The sequence below is a fragment of the Dendrobates tinctorius genome, unplaced genomic scaffold (assembly GCF_039654945.1).
Source record: "Dendrobates tinctorius isolate UK_male_01 unplaced genomic scaffold, ASM3965494v1 ptg000174l, whole genome shotgun sequence".
NCBI lineage: Eukaryota > Metazoa > Chordata > Amphibia > Anura > Dendrobatidae > Dendrobates > Dendrobates tinctorius.
The window spans coordinates 4,518,055-4,531,834 of NW_027361841.1; the positions used below are offsets into that span (position 1 = coordinate 4,518,055).

General features: G+C 48.5%; 1 protein-coding gene across 1 annotated transcript in view; it reads right to left on the reverse strand.

Moving 5' to 3' along the window:
- The window catches only part of DCLRE1C (DNA cross-link repair 1C), an 87,820-nt gene that overhangs the window by 60,747 nt on the left and 13,293 nt on the right, over positions 1–13,780 (reverse strand). Inside the window, exon 2 of the mRNA XM_073551290.1 lies at positions 2,191–2,242. Coding sequence (XP_073407391.1) covers positions 2,191–2,242 — 52 coding nt within the window. The remainder of the gene's footprint in view (positions 1–2,190; positions 2,243–13,780) is intronic.

Here is a 13,780-nt window from a genome sequence, read left to right on the forward strand (position 1 = left end):
ATGGCTACGTCCACCCTTGGTGCTTTATCCCAAAATGAACAGCTTGGATCTTCAAAGGGGTATTTTCTTTTGGGGGCTAGGAGGCCTTTTCTCTCCAGTCTTTTCCACTCCCTCTGTATTAGCGCCTGAATTTTATCGTTCATAGGGAATGATCTCCTCTTCTTCTGCTCTAACCCACTGAACGTAGCATCCTGGATGGTCCTTTTGGGCCTGGTGTCTACTAGTCCCATAGTGGTTCTGATTGCTTTTATTAAATTATCGGTTTCCTCTATAGGGAAACAGCTGCGACCTTCCTCGGCAGAGGAGTCGAATGACGGGCTGTCCGTGTGATGCAGAGGAATCGCTCTCCCTATCGCTGTGATCTGACTCGGGATCCCTGCTTTTAGGCTTCTTATGCTTTTTATTCTCTCCCTGGAGGGATTTGAGGGTGTTCTCTACCTGATGTTTAATTAGGTTCCTAAGGTCGGAAGTGAAGCCTGAGGATTCCTTGCATATAGTGTGCCATATGCAGGAATGGCAGAGCCTTTTCCCCCCACTGCGGGGAGCTCCTCTTTACAGAGTGGGCAAACCTTGTGGTTGGCCTTTTGCGTGCACTTCTTCCCCTATAAGAGGAGGACAGGCCCTAATTACAATATGTACATTCATGTAGATCACTCACCCACCGGACCGAAGAAGGATACAGAGTCTGAAGGGGCTTCCGGATCTGCAGGAGGCTTGTCTTTTGGGACCCCCGTATCACTGGACTCCTTGCTGTGCCGGGACTCCGAGCGGCTGCTGCTACTGCGTTGCTGTGAGCCTGTGGGATCCTTTCGGTGCCTTTGCGGCGACTGCCGCTGTTGCTGCTGGGGTCCTGCGTCAGAGGACATGTCCCGCAGCTGCTGCTCTTCCTGTGCCGAACTCATGATTCCAGGAACGGGTCAGCACGGTGCTTCCTGCACCTTTCAACCGAGCGACCGGCGGTGTTTTTCTTTTTTTCTTTTCCCCGCGCGCTGAGCGCTGGCACCCAGAGAGGCCTAGCGCTGCCCCGTGACTCCGCGGCGCTCAGCCCCACGCGTGCGCACTCTCAGGCCTCTCAGTGATGCCTTGCGCCTGGCCCCACGTGACCCGGCGGCGCTCCGCCCCATGTGACTAGGCGGCGCTCCCGCACATGAGCACTGCTGCCGTCCCCAGCTCCCAGCAATGCCTTGCGCCGAGGCTGGCGCGTCTGCCTGTGCTTCGCGCGCCCGGCACCTGCTGGCCTCCGGTACCTGCCCCTGGCCACCTCGGTCAGTTCCGGGCCAACTTCTGAGGGGGACGCTATTTTCGGGAGAGGCGGTCTTCTGGAACGTCTTCTGCCTCCTCTCCCCCCTGCACACCCTGGAGGCCCGCTGACTTCAGCGAAATGGTGCCTCAGTTAACCGCCCCAGCTGGGACAGGGGGCTCCCGCTGTCGTCCTCCAGACTGGTCGGCCCCGGCATTCCACGACGATGGTAAGTCTGTAGGTTCCCTATGGGGACAGGAAACCAACTGATGCGGGAGAGAGGTACCGCCTTTTTATCTGTAGGTTTCCTGTCCCCGTGGGGCGGATCCCCTCTCTCCGTGGTGCCGTCATGGGGGAAAGGGAAAAGAAGAATTAGCTGAGTAGAAAGGCAAAATGAGCAATTGTAAGTACACAGCTATACAACATGATAATTGCAATATATTAAGAAAATAAAAACATTGATGGAAGTACTTCTTTAAGTGTTTGGCCACGCAAGGATGCACCGAGCACCTGCACTTGGTCTGAGAAGTCATTCTGTGCTGACAGGTTCCCTTTAAGTGAATATCAATGGTCTCAATGCAAGGATTATGAGAGGGTTGGACAATGACTTATAGGACGGTTATCTCCAACTAGTGAAATTCTTTTCTGCCTGTTGGGAGTCAATGTCACCGATTTTTTTCTCCGTTGAACATTGACAGTTGTACCCCACGTCTACTGAATGACAGTAGGAACCAAAGACCGTCGTGAGCAGAAATCTTCCCCTGGTTCAACTGTGCACATTAAATTAAGTGTAATGAGAAACATACACAGTGGAAATCTCACATACGTTAAGATATCAACACTAAGGCTAAGAAATCTATTGGTAAAACACGTGAAACTCAGTAATACGTCTTTCATTTTTGGCATGTAGGACACAGACTGTACAGGCTACATGGAGGCATGTCACCTACCACGACTGCAGTTTTCGTTTCAGAAGAGGAGCACGGAGTCCTTTCATATGATCTACACAAGAAGGAAAAGAAAACGAAGACTTATCACATTTTTGTTTGTCGATAACATTTGCTTTTAGACACGTTCCAGAACAGGCAGAATGCCATAGTCACGAAGCCCCAACACAACGCTTTAGTCACAAGTGAATCTGTTGGAAAAAATGAGCATGATCAATGGGTGCCATCAAGACAGGTGATAATTTATAGATCAGTCTGGATCCTCCTGGTGGTATGGCCACTGCTCACCAGACCCCTCTCCATCCTCCCATCTTCAGGATAGCCGCCAGTAAAAGGTGAAGAGAGCAGTGACCATTGAGCAGCCCGGAGGTGGGATCTACACTGATCCGTTGGCTGACCTGCATAGACAGGAAGCCATCTTCAATGGTCTATCCGAGAAAGACTCATGAAAAATCTCCTCCCAATGAAAAAATATGACAGTACCATCTTAGCACGGTGTACTGATAAATATCTTGAGTGTTGTGGAGTTACCCTTTAAAATTTTAAATGGGTGTGAAAGGAATAATTACAGAGAACCTGACAGGGGACCCATGCTGTCCGATCCATGGGCATCATCTATCAGAAGATGGATGTGTGATCTCAGAGTCATACTTGGCTGAGTTCATATAGCCCGAGCCTGACACATGATAGCCACAGACTGGGCAGAATGGTTCAGCTGTCAGTTCACTTGGAATGATGATACTACATTGTCACACTTTGTATTCTTTTTCAAGGGATGAGTGTGCTGCTGTGAAGTACTGAAATCACTACACAACAAAAGGCCTAAGCAAAGGGTCTGATCAGCGCACAGTACAAAGGAGGCGAGCACAGGGTCCGATCAGCGCGCAGTACAAAGGAGGCGAGCTCAGGGTCCGATCAGCGCACAGTACAAAGGAGGCGAGCACAGGGTCCGATCAGCGCGCAGTACAAAGGAGGCGAGCTCAGGGTCCGATCAGCGCACAGTATAAGAGGTGAGCTGTGGAGTCGGAGCCCATTTTGGAGGAGTCAGAGTCGGTATCATGGAAATTGAGGAGTCAGATGTTTGTCTTACCGACTCCACAGCCTTGGTTGAGCACAGGGTGCGATCACACACACCGTAAGATAAGCTCAGGGTCCGATCACACACACCGTAAGATAAGCTCAGGGTCCGTGTTCTTTCCAGCCATATAATTGCTGTCTAGAAAGTCTAGTCATTTTATTACAGACATTGTATGTTTGTGTGTATTAATCCTTCATATATTTCATATTGTAAGGTAACAGCACCACCTGCTGGCCGTTTAATGCATAGATTCTAGTTTAATTTGCAATGTCTTGTGGGAAGTTCCTAGGGCATTGTGGGATTGTTCCTGTTGCATCATGGTCTTATTTATGACACTGTGAAGGGATTATTCCTCCATGTGTCTTAGGAGAAACTACACCATTCGTGTTCTTCATGCTCCTTAAACAGCCTGCTCTAATCATAGTTGGTAAGCACTATCTAGGTGTTATAATCCTGTGTTTATCAATACGTTTGTTGTACTAAGTAGGTAATCATCAGTTTGTATGTTACCTCATGTTACCTGTGTATTGCAGACTATTTGTGTTTCATGCTCTGTGCAGTTATATATTCTGAAATGCTCCTGTTATTGCATCCTATAGTTTCACCCTTTCCTGTCAGATCTGCAATCAATAAAAGGTTACAATTTTACAGCCTCTTTTCTTAAAGAAGACAGGGGGTTTAGCTACATGTCTCATTGCACACCCTGCTAACGTGTATGAGGACAGTATATTGAAACAACTGCTGAGAACAAGCTCAGAAGATCTGACGTTACAGAGCCCACCATCATCCAAGCATACGGTTATTGCAGACGGATATTGCAGCAACCTCCTAACGGTCGGACCGAATAATCTTACCATACGGAGCCCGCCATTATCCACGCAGAGCCAACAAAGGGATATCACAGCGGTCGCCTAACTGTTGAATCATGTCTCAAGGACGAGCATCCTCTTTCAAGACGAGATCACGAGTTGGTTACTCCAAGACATCTGTCAGCAATGCCGCCGCTATTGACCGCGCAAAAGCAAGAAGCACCTTTGCTGAGCAAGAGATAGAATTGAAACTACAAGCATCCCTGGATGCGGAAAAAGCACGCCAACAAGCATGCCTGGATGCAGAAAAAGCACGCCAACAAGCATGCCTGGATGCAGAAAAAGCACGCCAACAAGCATGCCTGGATGCAGAAAAAGCACGCCAACAAGCATGCCTGGATGCAGAAAAAGCACGCCAACAAGCATGCCTGGATGCAGAAAAAGCACGCCAACAAGCATGCCTGGATGCAGAAAAAGCACGCCAACAAGCATGCCTGGATGCAGAAAAAGCACGCCAACAAGCATGCCTGGATGCAGAAAAAGCACGCCAACAAGCATGCCTGGATGCAGAAAAAGCACGCCAACAAGCATGCCTGGATGCGGAAAAAGCACGCCAACAAGCATGCCTGGATGCGGAAAAAGCACGCCAACAAGCATGCCTGGATGCAGAAAAAGCACGCCAACAAGCATGCCTGGATGACGAAAAAGCGTGCCTTGAAGCAACATTACAGAAACTTGCTAGTGAAACAGCAGCTGCCATAGCAGAAGCCTTAGAAGCTGCCGTATATTCTGACGACGAACACAGCAGACGCAGCAGTGTGCTAGGCCTACAGCAAGTTACTCACGATCCATTGCAGCGTACTGCAGAGTACGTCCATCAGCATTCCAAATCAAATGATGATCCAGACCCACAGGCGAAGACAGAGCATTTTGTCAACAAGTTAAGCCAACCAGATAATTCGGACCCCCAGAAAGCCAACTATCAGTTTCCCTACCAAAAGCAAGGAAATACACATTGGGATGATACTGACTACAATTATCTTTCTCCAGAACAGAAGATCCGGAATCTGTCCCGGCTTAGGCCTGTTTCACACTTCCGTTTTTGTGTCCGCCAAACGGATCCGTTTCCGTTTTTTTGACGGAAACTGATGCAGACGGATCCGTTTTTAAAAAAACGGATCCGTTTTTTTGACGGATCCGCGGTAACCACTAATGTAAGTCTATGGGACAAAAAAAACGGATCCTGCAAAAAAATGGCGGATCCGTTTTTTTACGGAAACCAACGGATTTTGACGGATTTGAAAAAACGGAAGTGTGAAACAGGCCTTAAAGAGAATCCCTTTGCTTCAGAAAGGTACTACAGCAGTTGGACCAAACCAGAGACATCTAACAGGTATGATCGCACAGCACACATGTACTCTGACAACACTCCATCAGCTGGCATCAGTGCCAATCAAGCCACAATGGACTTTGCCAACTTCCTTGCTCGACGTGAGTTGGTCACTAAGGGACTTGTAAAGTTCAGCGATCGAGCTGAAAACTACAGGGCTTGGCGAGCCTCCTTCAAAAATACCATAAGAGACATAGGTCTATCATGTAGTGAAGAAGTGGATCTCTTGTTAAAATGGCTAGGAAGTGAGTCTGCTGAACACGCAAAGAGAATCAGAGACATTAATGTAAATTATCCAGATGTCGGCCTCAAAAGAATTTGGAATAGACTTGATGAATGCTATGGCTCAGTAGAGGTTATAGAAAGTGCCTTGTTTAACCCCTTCCTGACATCAGACGTACTATCCTGTCCATGGGACCCGCGCCCCTTGTCATGATTTGTAGTTTTGCCGTCTTGTATTTTGTATAATATGTCATTTAACTTTCCTCTGGTTGTATTTGCTGTAAATTAACCATGTCTCCTTCCCCCAATACTTTGCAATGTCTTGTGATGTACCTGGACCATAATCTAATTTAGGCTTGCGTCAACAGCTAGTGGAACTGTTTTCCTAAGCAGAAGATAACCTACAATACACATCCTGTAGACTCAGTGGAGCCCTTACATTTCTAGAATCTTCTGATGGACCAAACCATTGAATAGTAGGTGTGACCCCTACCCCCCTTCAGATGGGCTGACCATGCAGCACGAACTGGAGGAGATGTTACAGCTTGGGGTAATCCAGGCCTCCCATAGCCCTTGAGCCTCTCCTGTGGTGTTAGTACCCAAGAAGGATGGGAGTACTCGATTTTGTGTGGACAATCGACGACTTAACGACCATACCGTCAGCGATCCTTACCCAATGCCCCGTATTGACGAACTTCTAGACCGACTAGCTGGGTCCTGATATGTCACTACCTTGGATCTCAGTAAGGGATACTGGCAAATCCCTCTCACGGAGGAAGGGAGAGAACAGTCCGCTTTTATAACCCCCTTTGGTCTGTATGAATTTCTAAGCATGCCTTTTGGAATGAAGAATGCCCCGGCAACCTTCCAGAGAATGGTGGACCAGATCCTCCGGGGATGTGGTGACTTTGCTTGTGCCTACTTGGATATCGCCATCTTCAGCCAGACGTGGGAGGAACATCTGAATCAAGTAGCCATTATTCTTGACCTGATTCTTGCAGCCGGCCTAACCATTCGACCCGATAAATGCCAATTGGGGATGGGTGAAGTCCAGTACCTAGGGCATAGAGCAGGAGGAGGGAAGCTCCGTCCTGAACCTGCCAAAATCCAGGCTATTAGAGACTGGCCTGTTATGAATGAGTCACCGTAGGAGGCAAAAACAGAAATACTAGCCAAGTCCAGAAAACCAGAGAAGTTGGCAGCTATCGGATTGCAGACCCCTGAACCTATCAACAACAACTAGCAGTAGCCGTGGGGGGTTCCTACGGTGCCCTAGACCCCTCGATCACAGCCGGAGAACTACATAGCCTAAAGACAGAAAGGGAAATCTAAACTGCCCCAGAGCAGACCACAAAGCAATAGGCAGCCCCCAACATATAATGACGGTGAAGCAAGATGAAAAAACACTCACACAGATAGAAAGATAGGCTGAGCAAATGATGGGGCCCAAGCTAACTAAATAGGACAGGATAGAAAAGCTGCTGTCTGCAATCCGCCAAAACCTTATCAAAACAAGAGCCAACAGACTGATAGGGAAAAAAGCCCTGAAGACGCTAGGCTTCAAAAAGACTATATCCGTACTCAGGTATTTTCTGAAGACAGAGCAAAAAGAAATTCAGCTCACCCCAGCAGGGAATGGCAGAAATCCAGAAAAACAAGGCAAAACAAAACCAAAACACAAATGCAAAAAGCAGAGCAGAAAATTTAGCTTTTGAGGAGCAGGAATCAGACTGGTCTCCTAGAATCCCTCAGGGAAATCACCAGCAAGGCAGAAGGGCGTCGGCTGCCTTATATCCAGTCAGCATTTCCAGTCACCCAGTCATCATCATCCTGCTCAGGTGCTTGGTAATCAGCCTCCCTACCTTCCTTCACCAGAAGAGGGAGTTCATCAGACCTCAATGGTGAAGGGGAAAATGAACTCACAACACTGGCCTGTACCCCAAACTAAGAAACAAGTTATGGCTTTTTTGGGCACTGCCAGTTATTACCGAAAATTTGTTTCTCACTTCAGCACTGTGGCCAAGCCTCTTACCAACCTGACCAAGAAAACGATGCCCCGGCTGGTGATCTGGACTCCAGCCTGTGATGAGGCTTTTAACCGGCTGAAGGACGCCGTGGTCTGCGACCCTGTCCTGGCTGCTCCAGATTACAAGAGGAGATTCATTGTGCAGACGGACGCCTCTGCTTATGGACTGGGAGCTGTCCTCAGCCAGGTGAATGCAGCTGGGGACGAACACCCCATCGCCTACCTTGGCAGGAAACTGCTGGACCGAGAAGTGGCCTATGCAACTGTTGAAAAAGAATGTCTGGCTGTAGTGTGAGCCCTTAGGAAACTAAGGCCGTATCTGTATGGACGAGAATTCACTGTCATTACTGATCACAATCCCCTCACCTGGCTGAACCGAGTCTCTGGGGACAATGGACGCTTACTACGATGGAGCCTGGCTCTGCAGCCCTATAACTTTACCATACAGTATAGAAGAGGCAGCCAACACCAAAATGCAGATGGACTGTCCAGGCAGGAGGATCCCTGAGTCTGGTCAGCCATGCCTGTGTGTACTTAACAAGCGACCTGTAGAGGTCCCTAGTACGTACACAAATTGGGAGGGGAAGGGATTGTCATGATTTGTAGTTTTGCCCTGTCCTGTATTTTGTATAATATGTCATTTAACTTTCCTCTGGTTGTATTTGCTGTAAATTAACCATGTCTCCTTCCCCCAATACTTTGCAATGTCTTGTGATGTACCTGGACCATAATCTAATTTAGGCTTGTGTCAACAGCTAGTGGAACTGTGGTTATTGTTTTCCTAAGCAGAAGATAATCTACAATACACATCCTGTAGACGCAGTGGAGCCCTTACATTTCTAGAATCTTCTGATGGACCAAACCATTGAATAGTAGGTGTGACCCCTACCCCCCCTCAGATGGGCTGATCCCAGGAGCCCTGACAATACATTCTTCTTTTAAGATCAGTTGTGATTTGAGTGCGGATGTGGAAGGAGTCAAGAACTGAGTTGAGGTCAGCTCATGACGTCCGTGGGATTGTGTGGAATCCTGTGGACTATTGCAAGGATTATTATCATCGTATCTGGCACAAGGACTATCGTGAGGTGCCCGAATTTGTTTCCATTGTGTGGACTTATTGTGGACTTCTCATGGACTCCAAGGACATTATGGATATTTGATGTTGTATGCTCCCTGCCTTAATAAATCTCGTCGTATCATCCCTCGGCCTATTGTCCCTTCTTGCTCTGTCGTATACCCAGTCACACCCCTAAGCCCATGGACGGGACAGTACGTCTCAGCGATCAGCAGCGCCCACGTGGTGAGCGCCGCTGATCGCGGCCGGGTGTCAGCTAATTATCACAGCTGACACCCAGCACAATGTGTCACGGACCGCCCCCGACACGTTAACCCCTTGCACACCGCGATCAAACATGATCGCGGTGTACCGGGGGTTAAAGGGAAGTATCGGCAGGGAGGGGGCTCCCTCCGTGCTTCCCTGAGCCCCCCACTGCAGCGCAATGTGCAGCGCTGCTGCGGGGGGCTCCTTCCCTGCAGGCCCCCGAATCCAAGATGGCAACGGGGGCCTGTAGGGAGCTGGCTTCCTCAGTGCCTGCAAAGCGCAGGCATGAGGAAGTCTGCAGCAGTGCCTGTGACAGATCGCTGATCTGTCACAGTGATCTGTGATGTGACAGATCAGCGATCTGTCACAGGACAGTGATGTCCCACCTGGGATTATGTAATAAAGTTAAAAAAAAGTGCTAAAATAATTAATCGCCAAATAAATTAGAAAAAAAACAAAAACAATAAAGGTACACATATTAGGTATCGCCGCGTCCGTAACGACCTGCCCTATAAAACTGTCCCATTAGTTAACCCCTTTAGCGAACCCCTTAAAAAATAAAAAACGAAGCAAAAAATAATGATTTATTATGATAAGCCAAACAAAAAGTGCAATCACGCGCGATCAAAAAGACGCATATAAATATCCATGGTACCGCTGAAAACGTCATCTTGTCCCGCAAAAAACGAGCTGCCATACATCATCATCAGCGAAAAAATAAAAAAGTTATAGCTCGCAGAATAAAGCGATGCAAAAATTATTATTTTTTTTTTTATATAAAATAGTTTTTGTTGCATAAAACCGACAAAACATAAAAAACGACCTAAATGAGGTATCGCTGTAACCGTACTGACCCGAAGAATAAATGAAATGCTGGTTTTTGTTCATTCTGCGTCCCAAACATCGGAAAAAGCTATCAAAAAATGTCACGTGCCCGAAAATGGTACCAATAAAAACGTCAACTCGTCCCGCAAAAAATAAGACCTCACATGACTCGGTGGGTCAAAATACGGAAAAATTATAGCTCTCAATATGTGGTGATGCAAAAACTATTTTTACAATAAAAAGTGTCTTTTAGCGTGTGACAGCTGTCAAAAATAAAAACCGCCATAAATACTAAATCAAACCCCCCGTTATCACCCCCTTAGTAAGGGAAAAATAATAAAATTAAAAGAAAATTTATTTATTTCCATTTTCCCATTAGGGTTAGGGCTGGAGTTAGAATTGGGGGGTTTCCACTGTTTGGGCACATCAGGTGCTCTCCAAATGCAACATGGCATCTGATCTCAATTCCAGCCAATTCTGAGTTGAAAAAGTCAAATGGTGCTCCTTCCCTTCCAAGCTCTGCCATGCACCCAAACAGTGTTTCACCCCCACATGTAGGGTATCAGCCTACTCAGGACAAATTGCAAAACAACTTTTGTGGTCCAATTTCTCCTGTTACCCTTAGGAAAATAAAAAATTGGGGGCAAAAATACCATTTTTGTGGAAAAAAATGATTTTTTTATTTTCACGCCCGGGCGTTATAAACTTCTGTGAAGCGCTTGGGGGTTCAAAGTGCTCACCACACATCTAGATAAGTTCCGTGGGGGATCTAGTGTCCAAAATCGGGTCACTTGTGGGGAGTTTCAATAGTTTAGGTACATTAGGGGCACTCCAAAGGCAACATGACACCCGCAGACCATTCCATCAAAGTCTGCATTCCAAAACATCACTACTTCCCTTCCGAGCCCCGACGTGTGCCCATACCCTATATGTGGGAGAAAACTATTGTATCAGTGTACTCAGGACAAATTGGACAACAACTTTTGGGGTCCAATTTCTCCTGTTACCCTTGGGAAAATAAAAAAATTGGGGCCTAATTGATCATGTTTGTGGAAAAAGGAGATTTTTGTGTACTCACCGTAAAATCTCTCTTAGCCTTTAATTGGGGGACACAGAACCTTGGGTGTTATGCTGCTGTCCACTAGGAGGCGACACTATGCATAATCTGAAAAAGATTAACTTTGGCTCCTCCTCTGCAGTATACACCCCTGGACGGCGTCAGCCTTCTCCAGTTTTGTGCCAAAGCATAAGGAGGAACGTAACCAAATAACATAACCATGCCTGTAAGAAGGCTACTATGTACGAGCTCAAAGAACAATATGAGAACTCAACAGGAAACAACGGCCCGTAAGGGCAACAGGGTGGGAGCTGTGTCCCCCAATTAAAGGCTAAGAGAAAGATTTTACGGTGAGTACACAAAAATCTCCTTTACTCTGTCGCCTAATTGGGGGACACAGAACCTTGGGACGTCCCAAAGCAGTCCCTGGGTGGGAAGCAGTGGACGAATATTGTGCTGACAGTCCCCTAGACTTGGGGTACTGCCGCCTGCAGAACCAGTCTACCCAGGCTCGCATCCGCTGAGGACTGGGAATGAACACTGTAGTGTTTCGTAAACGTGTGTAGGCTAGTCCAAGTGGCCGCCTTGCACACTTGTTGTGTCGAAGCCTGATGCCGAATGGCCCAGGAGGCCCCTACTGCCCGTGTAGAGTGTGCCGTGATACCGGCCGGAAGAGGGGAACTGTTAAGTCGGTAGGCCTCATGTATGGTGGACCTGATCCACCTGGCAAGGGTAGCCTTGGAAGCCGGCAAACCCTTGCGACTACCTTCCGGAAGAATGAAGAGGGAATCAGATTTCCGGAAAGGTGCAGTCCTGGACACGTAAATCCGCAATGCTCTGACGAGGTCAAGCATATGCAGAGCCTTCTCCACTCTATGAACCGGAACCGGGCAAAGGGAAGGCAGTGAAATCTCTTCATTAAGGTGAAAGTTGGACACAACCTTCGGAAGGAAGGATGGTACCGTGCGGAGAACCACCTTGTCCTGGTGAAAGGCTAGGAAAGGCCGTCTGCAGGAAAGTGCTGACAATTCCGACACTCTGCGTAACGAGGTGATCGCCACTAGAAAAACCACTTTCTGAGACAGAATGGAGAGTGGAACTCCTCTAAGAGGTTCGAAGGGTGGGGCTTGCAATGCTGTCAGGACCAGATTGAGGTCCCACGTATCCAGCGGACGTTTGTAGGGAGGAACCAATCAGGAAACTCCCTGGATGAAAGTCCTTACTTGCGGTTTAATAGCAATGCGCTTTTGAAAAAGGACTGAAAGCGCCGACACCTGACTCTTAAGCGAACTTAAGGATAGCTTGGCATCTAGGCCCGATTGAAGAAAACCTAGTACCTTCGGGAGGGAATAAGGGAGTGGGACTTGTCCATGAGATTCGCACCAAGAAAAAAAAAAAAAAGCTCTCCAGGTACGATAATAGAGCTTGGCGGAGGCAGGCTTCCTTGCCCTGATCATAGTTGCAATGACTGCTGGTGAAAAACCTGCCTGGGTTAGAATCCAGGTTTCAAGGGCCATGCCGTCAAATTGAGAGCCCCTGAATTCTGGTGGAAGAACGGACCTTGAGACAGAAGGTCGTGACGGTCGGGTAGACGCCAGGGAGCGTCTGCCGTAAGTTGCACGATGTCGGCGTTCCAAGTACGTCTGGGCCAGTCTGGCGCGATGAGGATGGTCGGAACTCCCTCTTGCTTGATCTTCCTCACGACCCTGGTGATTAGGGGGAGGGGTGGAAAAATGTACAGGAGTCGGAACTGGGACCAGTCCTGGACCAGGGCATCCGCTCCGAGCGACCGCGGGTCGTGTGTCCTGGCCATGAAATTGGGGACCTTGGTATTGAGATGGGATGCCATTAGGTCCACATCCGGGGTTCCCCAGCGTTGACAGATCTGGTAAAAAATCTCGGGATGGAGAGACCACTCCCCCGAGTCCATTCCTTGCCTCTTGAGGAAGTCGGCTTCCCAGTTTTCTACACCCGGAATGTGTACCGCAGAAAGTACCGACCTTGTGTCTTCCGCCCAGCGGAGGATATGAGCCACTTCTCTCATCGCCTGGGCGCTGCGGGTCCCGCCTTGGTGGTTCACGTATGCTACAGCCGTGGCATTGTCCGACTGTATCCATATGTGCGAGGCTGCAAGCAAGTGATGAAATGCTATCAATGCCTAGAGAATGGCCCTGATTTCCAGAACATTGATAGGCAATGTCACTTCCCTGGGTGACCACTTGCCCTGTGCCCTGTGATGTAGGTGCACCGCCCCCCAGCCTGTCAGGCTTGCATCGGTAGTCAGGATCTTCCATTGTCCTGAGAGGAATGGCTTCCCTAGTGTAAGCAAGTTTGGTTTGAGCCACCAATGCAGGGTCCTCCTGGTTGATGACGTCAACCTGAACTCCCTGTCGAGGAAGAGAGGGTTCCTGTCCCAAGATCTGAGTATGGCTAGTTGAAGGACCCTGAGGTGAAACTGGGCAAATGGCACTGCCTCTATTGCTGCTGCCATCCTGCCGAGGATTCTCATGGCAAACCGGAGAGATCGAGGAGGACTGCGAAGGAGTGTGCGAACTCCCAGACGGATGGCCAGTGTCTTGTCCTTGGGAAGGAGCACCAGGCCCCTGGCGGTGTTGAATACCATTCCCAGGAATGTTAGAGTCCGAGTTGGGATGGTCGACGATTTCTGTAGGTTGACTAGCCATCCCAGGCGACTCAGAGTGTCTAGAGTGATTGAGACACTGACCTCGCAGTCTCTGAAAGTGGGAGACTTGACGAGGAGGTCGTCCAGGTACGGGACGACTAGGATGCCTCTTGAGTGCAGGACGTCCATGGTGGCCGCCATGACTTTGGTGAACGTTCTTGGAGCCGTGGCGAGTCCGAACG